General features: G+C 43.8%; 1 protein-coding gene across 1 annotated transcript in view; it reads left to right on the forward strand.

Annotated features, from left to right (window-relative positions):
• utrn (utrophin) overlaps positions 1-16064 on the forward strand; it is a 686012-nt gene that overhangs the window by 195767 nt on the left and 474181 nt on the right. Inside the window, exons 19-20 of the mRNA XM_087991761.1 lie at positions 512-729; positions 8608-8785. Coding sequence (XP_087847887.1) covers positions 512-729; positions 8608-8785 — 396 coding nt within the window. The remainder of the gene's footprint in view (positions 1-511; positions 730-8607; positions 8786-16064) is intronic.

Consider the following 16064-nt stretch of genomic DNA (forward strand, 5'->3'; position numbering starts at 1 on the left):
GATAGTTTCAAATACAATTAAAGTCTTGGATCAAACCTAATTAAATAATAGGGAGCAAAAGCAGAAATTGCTGGGAAAACTCAGTAGGTCTGGCAGCATCTGTTGAGAGAAAGCAGAGTAAATGTTTTGTGTCTATTGTCTCTTGTTCAGCACTTCATTTAATGAAACGTTAACTCTGATTTCTCTCCACAGATGCTACCAGACCTGCTGAGCTTTCCCAGCAATTTCTATTTTTGTTTCTGATTTCCAGCATCTGCAGTTCTTTGATTTTTTTTAAATTTTAGATTAATTCATTGTGTTACTAACAAGGTGAATTTAGAAATGGAGCGATGAGATTCTCAATTCCTACTTGCAATTAAATTGAAAAGTGTTGTTTTTATATTTAAATCTCTCCCCCTAAACTACACTTTGAGTTTACTCATCCAGAAAATATAATGTAGATTTCATTGTGTGTTGAGCCATGTTGCTCACCATTGTGTACGTATACATGTATAATGTAAACTTCTTGCAGAAGGACTACCAACAGAGGAAGTAAACCACGTACTGGAAAATCTGTCAGTAGAATGGAAAGATAATAACCAGCAAATGGACAAGCTGAATAGAAAATTGCAGTATCAAGAGAACATTAACTGTATTTATTCGGAACTGCAAGACATTGAAAAAACTCTGCAATCCAAAGAAGACTGGCTGAAATGTGCAAATAGTGCTGCATTGAAGGAATCCTGTGAGGTGAGTTATTGTCGACTCCAATGATTCCAAAATGTTTTCTCACTTGATCTCTTGGTTAAAAGCATGAGAGCAGAGTAAGGAGAAGGGAAGCAGGGGAGTGGGGAGTAAAGACCTTTGTGTAAGGCAGTGCTCCAAAGCAGCCAATACTGCGCCCAAAATCCCCACTTTGTGAAGACCTGCCCTATACTTGGGGTATTGTCACATAGCTTAATTGAAGAGGACGAAGAAGAGCATTAAAAATTAACTTGGAATTAGTACCCAGAAAATTATAATTCAGGAAAATAAGAAATAAACTTTGGGGGCATGTACTTATTTTGAATCCTCAATTGTATTGCCCTAAAGTACAAATAATCATAGACTTCATAAATGTGAGCTTAAATGGACAAATAAAGTAATTTCTGATGTTATGGATGACTTGGGGTAGCTTGTAATGAGTTTGCTGAGGGTGTAGAAACTTCAGCACACGTATGAGGCAGTTAATTGGAAATTGAAAATGTAGTGAATATGTATATATAAACAGCCTGGATTCAACACACTAGTGAGGCCCCATTTAGAATATTGGGTGCAGTTCAGCTCTCTCTCCTACAGGAAGGATGTTGTGAAACTTGAAAGGGTTCAGAAAAGATTTACAAGGTTGTTGCCAGGGTTCGAAGGTTTGAGCTATGGAGAAAGGCTGAACAGATAGTGGCTGTTTTCCCTGGAGCGTGGGAGGCTGAGGGGTGACCTTATAGAGGTTTATAAGATCATGAGGGGCATGGATAAAGTAAATAGACATAGTATTTTCTCTGGGGTGGGGAGTCCAGAACTGGAGGGCTTAGCATTAGGGTGAGAAGGGAAAGATCTAAAAGGAACCTAAGGGGCAACTTTTTCACGCAAAGGGTGGTATGTGTGTGTGGAATGAGCTGCCAGAGGAAGTGTTAGAGGCTGGTACACATACAACATTTAAAAGGAATCTGGATGGGTACATGGATGGGAAGAGTTTAGAGGTCTATGGAACAAAGTGCTGGCAAATAGGACTAAATTAGGTTAGGATATCTGGTCGGTATGGATGAGTTGGACCAAGGGGTCTGTTGTTGTGCTGCACATCTGTATATCTCTGTATGCACAAGTTATTTAAATTCACAAATGGTACTGAATTAAGAGTACAGTTCAGGCTGAATAAATAACCATGTAAATGGGCAAGTTTGTGGAGAACGATTGCAAATAGGCAGACTAATAGAAGATGACATTCAGTGCGAGCGTAAGTGACAAGCGTTACACATTGTTAAAACAAGTGGGGATGCATTGATGTTAAACTAGATGGAGGGAAGACTGAAAATAATCTGGTGTTCAACTGAGTTCAATCTTTACACTGGATGACCATTGAAATGAGCAAATACTGAGCCATGTGTATATCCGCTGTGGCTGCAGCTGTACAATGCTCTACAACACCAGTGGGTTTTCTGGATATCTGCCGATTGAAATTCCCAGTTGCATGTTGCACAATTAGTGGTGTCTTGGCATTCACTGAGTTTGTATATGAGGTCCTGGCACATTGGAATGACATTGGAATTTAATGAACTGAATTCCAACAAACAGGGGATGCCGAGGCAGTATTCTGATAGCAGTAGTTGATTACTGTTGATTTTCTCACTCTAGTTTCAATTAATTTGTGTTCCTTTTTCATTTTTCTTTTCTGGCCAGGCTGACTCACATTAATGAGTTCGATAAAATTGGCTCACATCTCCAATAATTGATAGTTACACAGATTCTGATTAACTTTCCGACCTGTTCTCATTCAGTGTCATAGTCATAGAATCCTACAGCACGGAGACAGGCCCAAATTGGTCCATGCCAAACAAATGGTCCATGCTAACCCCATTTTCCTGCACTTGGCCCATATCCTTCTAATCCTTTCCTATCCATGCATTTGTCCAAATGTCTTTCAAATGTTGTTAATGTACCTGCCTCAACCTCTTCCATTGGCAGCTCATTCCATATGCGTACCACTCTCTGTGTAAAAAAGTTGCTCTTCAGGTTTCCTTTTATTCTTTCCCCTCGAAACTTAAACTGATGCCCACAGGTCCTCGATTCCCCAATGCTAGGAAAAAGACTGAGTGCATTCACTCTATCCATACCTCTCATTATCTGATACACCTCTATAAGGTCCCCCTCAGTTCCCTATCTTGTAAAGAGAAAAATCCAAACTCTCCCTATAACACAGACCATTGAGTCCAGTCAACATCCTTGTAAATTTCTTCTGCACTCTTTGCAGTTTAGTAACATTAAAAATCACACAGCACCAAGTTATAATCCAACAGGTTTATTTGGGAGTACTAGCTTTCAGAGCACTGCTTCATCAGGTAGCTATAGAGCAGGATCATAACACACAGAATTTATAGCAAAAGATCAGTGTCATGCAAATGAAATGATATATTGAACAAAGCTCGAGTGCTGTTAAGTCTTTTATCTTTTAGAATGGGTTACAGGTTTCAGTTCATTAATATGTAAATCCCCAAACTACTTTGAAGTCACATTCTTGAGATAACTTAAGGTTTTATATTTTAAAAATTGACATCTCAGCTCAGACGATTCATTAAAGGTGTGAGGTTAGAGTCTGTCTGTATCCTAATCTTGAGTCAGGCTCGTTCTATTTCCAAAGTAGGAGTTTATAAAATGTTACTTGGATTGACTGCCTGCAGATTATTTGCTTTTTGAGCGAGAGAATGTGTCTGCAAATACAATTCTGCAAATGCAAATTCACCCCATAGCCTTATATGTGTGTGTGCGCGTGGATAAGAGTGAGAGAAAGTGTGTGTGAATGTCTGCATGTGAGTGTGTGAGTGCACATGAGAGTGTGTGTGTTTGCGTGTGCTCAGCTATGTGTGTGTTTTTGCGTGTGCTCAGCTGTGTGTGTGTGTGTGTATGTGTATGAGTATAAGCCTGTGAGACTGTGTGTGTGTGTATGAGAGAGTGTCTTCATGAGTGTGAGAGTATGTAAGAGTGTGTGTGTGTGAGAGAGTGTACAGTGTAGTGGGGTCATCTGTAGTGTGATATGAACTCAAGGTCCTCATGGTTACCGAACTTGGCTATCAGTCACTGCTCGGCCACTTTGTATTGTTGCGTTTCCCGAAATCCGCCTTGGAGGATGGTCACCTGAAGATCCATGGGCCGAATGTCCCTGACGGCTGAACTGTTCCCCAAGTGAAAGGGTACATCCCAGTCTAGCGATGGTTGCGCGGTGTCCATTCATCCATTGTTGTAGCATCTGCTTGGTCCTGCCAATATACCATGCCACGTACTTGGTGGGTGGTGTCCCCACATGTACTGGTGGTATCCATGTTGTCACTGACACATCTTGCAGCAGTTGTCATGATAGGATTGTATGATGTTATGGTCGATGTTGTCCTGTAGGCTGGGCAGTTTGCTGCGAACAATGGTCCATTTAAGGTTTTGTGGTTGTTGAAAGGCGAAAAGTGGAGGCGTAGGGAAGATCTTGGCAAGATGCTTATCCTCATCGATAATGTGTTGTAGGCTTCCAGTTGCTTCCAGTTTATTAATATCTTTCCTACAACAGGGTGACCAAAACTGAACACAATACTCCCAAGTGTGGCCTCACCAATGTCCTGTATAACTGCAACGTAACTTCCCAACTCCTATACTCAACGCCCTGACTGAGGAAGGCTAGTGTGCCAAAAGCCTCCTTCGGTGCCTCGCTACCTGTGACTCTACTTTGAGAGAACTGTGAACCTGAGCTCCAAGGTCCCTCTGTTCCACTACACTCCTTAAGACCCTACCATTCACCATGAAACTCCTACCTTGATTTGACTTTCTAAAATGCAAGACCTCACACTTATCTATATCAAACTCTATTTGCCATTTCTTGGTCCATTTTCCCAGCTGATCAAGGTCCTTCACCACTGTCCACGATACTGCCTATTTTAGTGTCGTCAGCAAACCTGTCTACACATCCTCCCGCCCTGCCTCCTGTCTACGCCTCCTCCCGCCCTGCCTCCTGTCTACGCCTCCTCCCGCCCTGCCTCCCATCTACGCCTCCTCCTGCCCTGTCTCCTGTCTATACCTCCTCCCTCCCTGCCTCCTGTCTACCCTCCTCCCACCCTGCCTGCTGTACTCCCACAGCTATCTGGACAACATCTCCTCCTTCCTGTAAAAATGCCATCCCTTATTCCCAATTCCTCTGCCTCCGCCGCATCTGTTCCCAGGATGAGCAGTTCCACCACAGAAAATCCCAGATCGTCGCCTTCTTCAAAGACCGCAATTTCCCCTCCCACAAGGTTGACGATGCCCTCAGGCGCACCTCCTCCACTTCCTGCACCCCACCCCTCCCAATGAACCCCACCCCTCCCAATGCAACAAGGCAGAACCTCCCCTGTCCTCACCTTCCACCCTAACAACCTCTGTATACATCGAATCATTCTCCACCACTTCTGCCACCTACAAACAGACCCCACCACTCGGGATATATTTCCCTCACCACCCCGCCAGCATTCCAGAGAGACCATTCTCACTCCCTTGTCAGATCCACACCCCCCATTCTCAGAACCTTCCCCTGTCACTACAGACAGTGCAAAACCTACACCCACACCTCTGTCCAAGGCCCCAAAGGATCCTTCCATATCTGACAAAAATTTACCTGTACCTCCACAAATGTCATCTTCTGTATCCGTTGCACCTGATGTGGTCTCCTCTGCATAGGGGAGACAGGACATCAACTTGTAGATCATTTCAGGGAGCACCTCTGGGACATCCGCACCAACCAACCCCACTGCCCTGTGGCTGAACACTTTAACTCCCCCTCCCACTCCACTAAGGATATGCAGGTCCTGGGCCGCCTTCATCACCAAAGCTTAACCACCTGACGCCTGGAGGAAGAAAGCCTCATTCTCTGCCTTGGGATCCTGCAACCATAGGGGATTAATGTGGATTTCATCAGTTTCCTCATTTCCCCTTGCCCCACCTTATCCCAGTCCCAAGCCTGTAATTCGCCCTCTTGACCTGTCCATTGCCTGTCCTATCTGTCTGCTCCATCTTCCTCAACGATCTATTGCCTTCTCCTCCACCTTCATCTACCTATTACATTCTTAGCTACCTTGTCTCCCAACGCCATCCTCCTCCAATTTATCTCTCAGTATCCCCTCCCCCAGCCCACAGGTGTCATTCTTGATGAAGGGTTTATGCCCAGAACATCAATTCTCCTGCTCCTCAGATGCGCCTGACCTGCTATGCTTTTCCAGGACCACACACTCAACTCTGATCTCCAGCATCTGCAGTCCTCACTTTCTCCTTACTGACCATGCTTTGTATGTTCTCATCCAAATCATTCATACCGACAACAAACAGTAATGGGCCCAGCACTGAGGCACTCCACTAGTCACAGGCCTGCAGTCTGACAAGCATCATTCCCCTATTACCCTCTGTTTCCTACTATCAAGCCAATTTTGTAACCAATTTGCCGGCTCTCCTCGGGTTCCATGCAATCTAACCTTCCAGAGAAGCTTACCTTGTGGCACCTTATCAAAGGCCTTACTGAAATCCAAATACCGCTCTGCCCTCATCAACCTTCCTGGTCACTACTTCAAAGAACGCTTAACAAACTTGAAGCATGATCTCCCATGAAGAAAATCATGCTGACTATTCCTAATCAAACTCTGTCTTTCCAAATGCATGTATATCTTATCCCTCAGTATCCTCTCGAGTAACTTATCCGCCACAGGTGTTAAGCATACTGGTCTATAGTTCCCAGGCTTTTCTTTGCAGCCCTTCTTGAATAGTGGCACAACATTCGTTACCCTCCAGTCTTCTGACACCTCACCCGTGGCTAACAATGATGCAAAAATATCAGCCAGGCCTTCGCCATTTCTTTTCTAGCTTCTTGCAGTGTTTTAGATATTTCTTGTCAGGATCAGGACATTTATCCACCTTCATACATTCTAATACATCCAATACCTCCTGTTCTGTGAAATGGACTGCCCCCAAGATATGACCACTACCTTTGCCAAGTTCTGAAGTCTTCATGTCGTCTGCCATGGTGTAAACAGAGGAGAAATATTGATTGAGGATCTCGCTGAACTCCTGCGGTTCTACACATAAATGTCCACTTTGGTCCTTGTGGAGTCCTATTCTCTCTCTTGTTATTCTTTTTCCTTTAATACATTTAAAGTACCTCTTTGGATTCACCCTAATCTTCTCAGCCAAGTTATCTCATGCCCCCTTTTCGCCCTCCTAATTTTTATCTTCTTTAAACCACTACAGAGGAACCTCAATTATCTAAATGAGATGGGCGGGCTATTCGGATAATTGATCGAATGCCTCTCCTCTGTGAAGTTTCCTTCTTCCTCGCTCTGTCTGCCTTACACACACACACACACTCTCTGTCTCTGTCTCTGTCTCTGTGTCAGGGTTTGTTTCTGAGCAGACACACTTGAATGTAAGGGACCTGTAGCATTGCTGACCCCCCCCAATCAGTTCAATGGGATTGACACAGCGAGCACTTGCTAAATCCGCTCCCTGTTCAGGAGACTAGGCAGCAGCACATTGCGCGGTTGCTCCCACCCACTGTTCCCCCCGCGCCCCCCCCTCTCCTCCAGGCAGCTGGACTGGACACCAACAGCAAGACTGCTGCTGCCTTTGGGATGGTGAGTCTTAAAATAGCCACACATACAACTCTTTAATGCAACCTTTTGACAAGTCCTACCTTTGCCCTGTAGAGGACAACATTGGGGAGATTATCAGGGGAAGGGTGGTTTAGGGTACCCCCCTATGTAGAACTCCAGAGAAAGTGTTGGAGAGAAAGAGAGAGATCAATCGATCGATCGATCATTTGGGGATGGGCAATCATCGATGTTCAGGACTATTCTCTGCAGCATTTCACTAAGCCATAAACAAAAGACAGGATCAGTATTGGAAACACGTCTTTGATGTAATGTTTCTATCGGAATCTTGAGATCTTCTTCGGATAATCCGTGATTCGGATAATCGAGGTTCCTTTGTGCGTTCCCTATATACCTCAGGGACTCCCTTGATCCCAGATGCCTGTACCTGAACCACGCCTCCTTATTGAGGTCAAAGCCTCAATATCTCTTGTCATTCAGGGTTCCCTATTCCTGCCAACTTACTCTTCACCCTCTCAGGAATGGATAGAACTTGAACTCTAGCTATCACGCTTTTAATGGCCTCTCAATTACCTTTCTTTGGAAATTATTCTTCAGTTAGACCATTTTTTAAAGTCACCAAGTTAACAGTGGTGTGCTCAGTTTCTAAAGTACAGCTTTCACGCCAGTGTGCTCTTTTTAGACAGCTGTACTTTACCTGTTTTGATCTTGCTGGCAGATGTAGGATTATATGGGTTCATGGGTACATCTGTAGGAAATCTGGTTTGAGAGATAAGAGGAAAGTAAATGTCAAGCCAGTCACTCTTAACAATCTTTGAAAGGAAAGAAAAAGGAACAATGGATTATTGTCATAAACCTACTGCATTTACTTAATGCGTTAACTCTGGTTGGAATTAGGAATATTGAAGACTGATTCTTGAAAACTATAATGTAATTTGGCAAGCATCCTTGCACACCAGAGATAGAGTGCACATCATTGATCTTGGATCAAATCTGGATCAAAATTGAACTAAATATGAAAGGAAGTTAAATTAATTCTTATGTTACAACTAATCTCTATTATTGCAGTAATTTGCAGCCCATTTCTTGGTCTTGATACCAATTATTCTGGTTCTTACAATTGCAATTAAATTGGCAATAAAATTGGTCAGGTTGGAAGGAAGCATTTACAAAATAAACAATTTGGCTTATTCTTTTACAGTACAGAAAGATGTAGCTCCATTAAAATGTATTGTTGTTTTAGACCTTATACTTTCTTTCTCTGCAGTATGAAATCAGCCAACTGAATGAAATAGCTCCGCTAGTAAAGAAATTGCTAGCTCATGGAGAAGTCCTTAGCAATGAGCCTGAAGCTCCAAGCTTCCTCCAGGAAGACCTTAGTAATTTCAATAACCGATTCAGGTCACTTCTGCAGAAACTACAGAGCAAGCACCATGTACAATTCGGTGAGTCTGCATAAGATTATCCTGAAGAAAACTGTGAAGTTACTGTCACGTTTCTTACTAACTGATGCATTTTTGTCATATCTATGTTTCAGTTTGTGAAAGTGTTGATGGATGTAAGAACAGGAATAGGCTAATTAGCTGCTCTGCTGTGAGATCATTGTTGTTCTGTACCTCAGCTTTATTTATATTTGTTTGTTCCATATCTCTTTATCAACAGCTTACAAAAACCTATTGGTTTCACTTGATCCTCGGCATCCACAGTATTTAGGAAGAAAGTTCCATGTTTCCATTGTAATTCTTGGGTGAAAAAGTGCTGGCGTATCACTCATTTTAACACAATGCCCTTTTATTCTAAATTGATCTGCTAGAAGACATAGTGTCTATGTATCTACCTGCCCACATCCCTTTATCATTTATAAGACCTTGATTGTGCCAGATTTCTAAACTCACTGGATTGCAACCGAGTTTCTCCAATCATTCCTCAAAAGTCAATGGGTTGGTGAATCTGTGCTACACCAACTTCATATCCTTCCTTGGGTTTGGAAAGTTTGTTCTACTATTGACTGCTTCTAATTTTACGTATCAAATTGTAATCAGAAAATAATTTGCAATGGGTTCTCCCCCCCCCCCCCCCCGACTCCATCGCCATTACTTTATGTCTCAACAGTTTATTCTTGGCCCCCTCCAATTTCTCCCTCGAATACACATCCAAAATCACAGTTTCAGTTTGCATGTACATTGATGCCTAGCTCTACCTGACCCCACCCCATTACAACTACTGCACTGTTGTTGAATCGTTAGACTGCTTGTTTGACATCCAGCATTGGGTGAGCAGATTTCAATTAAGTAAATTAAATAGTTGGAAGCTATTGTTTTCATTCTTCACTCCAAATTCCTTTCCCTAGCTACTGACTCTATTCCTTTTCCTGAAACTCTTAACTTGAAACAAATGTGTTTGCAATTTTGGTGTCATATTTAACAATATGATGAGCTTCCAACTGCATCTTCACTATATGTCTGAGATTGCTTATTTCCACCACCAGAATGTCATCCAACATCACCCTTGACTCAAATAATTTTTTGCTGAAACCCTTATCTATGTCTTTGTTACCTTTAGGTTTGATTATTCTTTTGAACTCCTCACTGGTGTCTCACATTCTATCTCTGCGAACTTAAGGGCTTCCAAAACACTTTTGTCTATAACTTAACTTGCAGCAAGGGTAGATGCTGGGACAATGTTGGCCCTCATTGGGCAATCAAGAATAAGGAGGCACAGTGTGGATATACTTTAAATATGTCCTGTCCCACCAGCAGGACAGACCTAACAGAGGTGGCAGCACAGTTTGAATACAGTGGAGAGTGTGGTGCTGGAAAGGCACAGCAGGTCAGGCAGCATCCGAGGAGCAGGAGGGTTGACTTTTGGGGCAAAAGTTCTTCATCAGGAATGAGGCTCTTTGCCTGAAACGTCGACTCTCCTACTCGTCAGGTGCTGCCTGATCTGCTGTGTTTTTCCAGCATCATGCTCTCGACTCTAATCTTCAGCATCTATAGTCCTCACTTTCGCACTGTTTGAATACAATCAGGAGGAAATTGGCCTGGGAATCCTCAGCATTGACTTCAGACCCCATGAAGTCTCATGGTTTCCAATTAAACATGGACAAGGAAACTTCCTGCTGATTACCACGTATGGTCCTCCCTCAACTGATGAATTGATACTCCTCCAAGTTGAACAGTACTTGGAGCAAGCACTGAGAATGGCAAAGGGCACAAAATATACTCTGGGTGGGGACTTTCATGGTCAACCATCAAGAGTGACTCGGCAGCAGTGACACTGATTGAGCTGTTTAGGTCCTAAAGGATATAGCTGTTAGACTGAGTTTGCGGCAGGTGGTGAGAGAACCAACAAGAGGGTAAAACATATGTGACCTCATCCTAACCAATCGGCCAGCTGCAGATGCATCTGAATGTGACAGTATCAGTAAGAATGACCACTGCACAGTCCTTGTGGATACAAAGTCCAGTCTTCACATCGAGAATGACCTCCGTTGTGTTGTGCAACATTATCACTGTACTAAATGGGACAGACTTCGAACTAGCAACTCAAGACGGGGTATCTATGAGGCATTGTGAGCGATCAACAGGAGCAGAATTGTACGTCAGCGCAATTTGGAATGTCACGGTTTGGTATATCTCAAACGTAACCATTGCCATCAAGCCAGGGAATTAACCCTCGTTTACTGGATGTGCAGGAGGGCATGCCAGGAGCAGCAGCCAGCAAACCTGAAGATGAGGTGTCAACCTGGCGAAGCAAACAAACAGGGTGACTTGTATGTCAAGCAGCATAAGATAACGAAGATTGGTGGAGTTGTGGATAGTGAGGAGGGCTATTGTCGGCTGAAAAGGGACTTAGATATGATGCAGAGCTGGGCTGAGGAGTGGCAGATGGAGTTCAACCCTGTCAAGTGTGAGGTTGTCCATTTTGGAAGGACAAATAAGAATGCGGAATACAGGGTTAACGGTGGGGTTCTTAGTAAGGTGGAGGAGCAGAGGGACCTTGGGGTCTATGTTCATAGCTCTTTGAAAGTTGCCACTCAGGTGGATAGAGCTTGTAAGAAGGCCTATGGTGTATTAGCGTTCATTAGCAGAGGGATTGAATTCAAGAGTCGTGAGGTGATGTTGCAGCTGTACAGGACCTTGGTAAGGCCACATTTGAAGTACTGTGTGCAGTTCTGATCGCCTCACTTTAGGAAAGATGTGGAAGCTTTGGAGAGGGTGCAGAGGAGATTTACCAGGATGTTGCCTGGAATGGAGAATATGTCATACGAGGATAGGTTGAGAGTTCTAGGCCTTTTCTCATTGGAACGGCGAAGGATGAGGGGTGACTTGATAGAGGTTTATAAGATGATCAGAGGAATAGATAGAGTAGACAGTCAGAAACTTTTTCCCCGGGTTCAACAGAGTGTTACAAGGGGACATAAATTTAAGGTGAAGGGTGGAAGGTATAGGGGAGATGTCAGGGGTAGGTTCTTTACCCAGAGAGTGTTGGGGGCATGGAGTGCGCTGCCTGTGGGAGTGGCAGAGTCAGAATCATTGGTGACCTTTAAGCGGCAATTGGATAGGTACATGGATAGGTGCTTAAGCTAGGACAAATGTTCGGCACAACATCGTGGGCCAAAGGGCCTGTTCTGTGCTGTATTGTTCTATGTTCTACGTTCAGCATAAGCAACAGGTGATAGAACTAAGCAATCCCAACGGATCAGATCTAAACTCTGCAACATCTAGTTGTGAATGTTGGTGAACAATTAAACAACTTATTGGAGGAGGATGCTCCACAAATATTCCCATCTTAAATGATGGAAGAGCCCAGCACATCAGTGCAAAAGATAAGGCTGAAGCTTTTGCAGCAGTCTTTAGCCAGAAATACCAAGTGGATGATCCACCTCGGCCTCGTCCAGTGGTCCCCAGCATTACAGATATCACTTCTCAGCCAATTTGATTCATTCCATGTAATATCAAGAAACGGTTGGAGACATTGGATACTGCAAGGTTACACACTGGTATCTACCTGACAATATGAAAAATTGCCCAATTATATGCTGTAATAAAAAGCAGGACAAATTCAACCCGGCCAATTACCAGCCCATCAGTCTACTCTTGATTATCGGTAAAGTAATGGAAAGTATCATCAACAGTGCTGTCAATGAGCACCTGCTGAGCAATAACCTGCTCAGTAATGCCCAGTTTGGGTTCTGCCAGGACCTCAATACAGCCTTTGTTCAAACATAGAAACACGAAAGCAGGAGGAGGCTCTTTGAACCTGCTCTGCCTATCATCACTATCATGGCTGATCGTCCAACTCAGTACCCTAATTCTGCTTTCTCCCCACAACCTGATGGGTGGCACGGTGGCGCAGTGGTTAGTACTACTGCGTCACAGCACCAGGGTCCCAGGTTCGATTCCAGCCTCTGGCGACTGCCTGTTTGGAGTTTGTACATTCTTCCGTGTCTGCATGGGTTTCCTCCGGCTGCTCCGGTTTCCTCCCACTGTCCAAAGATGTGCAGGTCAGGTGAATTAGCCATGTTAAATTGCCCATAGTGTTAGATGCATTAGTCAGAGGGAGAATGGGTCTGGGTGGGTTACTCTTCGGTGGGCTGAAGGGCCTGTTTCCACACTGTAGGTAATCTAAAATAAAACTTTTGATCCCATTCTCCCCAAGTGCTACCTCTCGCCGTGTCTTGAGTGCATTCAATGTTTTGACATCAACTACTTCCTGTGGTAATGAATTCCACAGGCTCACCATTCATTGGGTGAAGAAATGTCTCCTCATCTCTGTCCTAAATGGTCTATCTGGACCACAGAACTGAATTCCAGAGGTGAAGTGAGGGTGACCACCCTTGATCACAAGGCTGCATCCAACTGAGTGTGGCATCAAGGAGACCCCTAGCAAAACTGGAATCAATGGGTATCGGGGCAAACTCTCCGGTGGTTGGAGTGACACTTGACACATAGGAAGATGGTCTTGGTTGTTGGAGGTCAGTTATCTCAGCTCCAGGGTGTTCTTCAGGGTCGTATCCTAGGCCCAACTATCTTCAGCCTTTTCGTCAATGACCTTCCCTCCATTATAGGGACAATGTTCAGCACTATTTGCGACTCCTCAGATACTGAAACAGTCCGTGTTCAAATGCAACAAGCTCTGGACAATATCCAGGCTTAGACTGACAAGTGGCAAGTAACATTTGTGCTACACAAATGCCAGGCTATGACCATCGCCAATAACAGCCAATTGAACCACCACCCCATGACATTCAATGGTGTTACCATCATTGAATCCCCCACTATCAACATTCTAGGTATTATCTTAGACCAGAAACTAAACTGGACTCACCACATAAACACAGTGATTACAAGACCAAGTCAGATACTAGGAATACTGTGGTGAATAACTCACCACCTGACTCCCCAAAGCCTGTCCGCCATTTACAAGGCACAAGTCAGGAATGTGATAGAATATTCCCCACTTATTTGGATGAATGCAGTTGCAGCAACATTCAAAAATCTTGACAACATCCAGTACAAAGCAGCCTGCTTGATTGGCACTACAAGCATCCACACCCTCCATCACCGATGCTCAGTAGAATCAATGTGTACTATCTACAGATGCACTGCTGAAATTTACCAAAGATCCTCAGATATTACTGTCAGATAATACAGGGGGATATAGATACACTGGAGAGTTGGGCGGAAAAGTGGCAGATGGCTTTCAGTCCAGACAAATGCAAGGTATACATTTAGGCAAGTCTAATAATAGAGCGAATTATACAATGAATAGAAGAGCCTTGGGAAAAGTTGATGGGCAGAGAGATCTGGGAGTGCAGGTCCATTGTACCCTGAAGGTTGCTGCACAGGTGGATAGAGTGGTCAGGAAGGCATCTGGTATGCTTGCCTGCATCGGACGGGGTATTGTGTATGTTAACATTGTACAAGACGTTGGTTTGGCCGCATTTGGAATATTGTGTACAGTTCTGGTCGCCACATTACCAAAAGGATGTGGACATTTGGAGAGGGTGCAGAGAAGGTTTACGAGGATGTTGCCTGGTATGGAAGGTGCTAACTATGAAGAGATGTTGAGTAGGTTAGGTTTATTTTCATGAGGAAAAAGGAGATTGAGGGGGGATGTGATTGAGGTTTACAACATCATGAAGGGTATAGACAGGGTGGATAGAGACAAGCTTTTTCCCAGGGTGAAGGATTCAATAACGAGAAGTCATGCTTTCAAGGTGAGAGGTGGAAAGTTTAAGGGGGATACACGTGGCTAGTACTTCACACTGAGGATGGTGGGTGTTTGGAACACATTGCCAGCAGAGGTGGTAGAGGCAAGCATGGTAGATTCATTTAAGATGCATCTGGACAGATGTATGTGTAGGTGGGGAGCAGAGGGATACAAATGCTTAGGAATTGACTGACAGGTTTAGACAGTACATTTGGATCGGCTCAGGCTTGGAGAATCGAAGGGACTGTATCTGGGTTGGAGATTTTCTTTGTTCTTTGTACCTTCCAAACCCAAAACCACTTCCATCTAGAAGGACAAGGGCAGCAGATATATGGGAACACTACCGCCTTCAAATTACCATCGAAGGCACTCACTGTCCTGACCTCAGAATATATCGCTGTTTCTTCACTGTCATTGGGTCAGAATTCTGGAATTCCCTCCCTAATGGTATTGTAGGTCAACTCGCAGCAGGTGAAGAAGATAGTTCACCACGTTCTCAAGGGCAACTAAGGATGGGCAAAAAATGTTGGCCAGCCAGCGTTGCCCACATTGCACAATGAATAACAATAAAAAATAGAATCTCCCATTTGGAATAGGGCAGGGGAGAGGAATTTCTTCTTCAAGAGTCTTTGGTCTTTGGAATTCCTTTATAGGGAGGACATTGGAGGCTGGGTCAATGGTTCGGGTAGTATTTTGATTGATGAGTGAGTACAAGGTTATTGGGGACAGGCAGGAGTTAGGATTACGATCAGATTGGTTTGGTAGTGTTAAATGGTGGAGCAGGCCCTATCTGAGGTGGAGGCGGTTGAGAGCTTCAAGTTCCTGGGAGTAAACATCACCAATGATCTACCAGGGACCATCTATGATGACGCTACAGTCAAGAAACTGCACCAACACCTCTACTTCGTCAGAAGGCTTAAGGAAATTCAGCATGCCCACAATGACTCTTTGCAATTTTTATAGATGCACCATAGAAAGCATCCTATCCGGATGCCTCACAGCTTGGTATGGCAACTACTGTGTCCAAGTCCGCAAGATATTACATAGAATCGTGATTGCAGATCAATCCATCATAAAAATCAGCCTTCCTTCCGTTGACTTAGTCTATACTTCCTGCTGTTTCAGGAAAGCAACCAATATAATCAAAGACTCTTCCCACCCTGGTTATATTCTCTTCCACCTTCTTCCATGAGCAGCAAAAGTTTGAAAACACGTACAATAGGTTTAAGAACAGTTTCTTCACTGCTATCAGACTTATGAATGGACCTCTCATATATTAGAGTTGATCTTTCTCTGCACCTTCTCTGTTGCTGTCACACTGTAATGCATTCTGTTCTATTACCCCGATGCACTTAGGTAAAGTATGATTTATCTGGTTAGCACGTAAAACAATACTTTTCATTGTATCTTGGTACATAAAATCCCTACAGTGTAGAAACAGGTTATTTGGCCTATTGAGTCCACACTGATCCTCTGAAGAGCATCCCACCCAGACCTATCCCTGTAACC

The sequence above is a fragment of the Chiloscyllium plagiosum genome, unplaced genomic scaffold (assembly GCF_037043375.1).
Source record: "Chiloscyllium plagiosum isolate Xiang-an unplaced genomic scaffold, Cpla_swu_hap1 HiC_scaffold_10, whole genome shotgun sequence".
NCBI lineage: Eukaryota > Metazoa > Chordata > Chondrichthyes > Orectolobiformes > Hemiscylliidae > Chiloscyllium > Chiloscyllium plagiosum.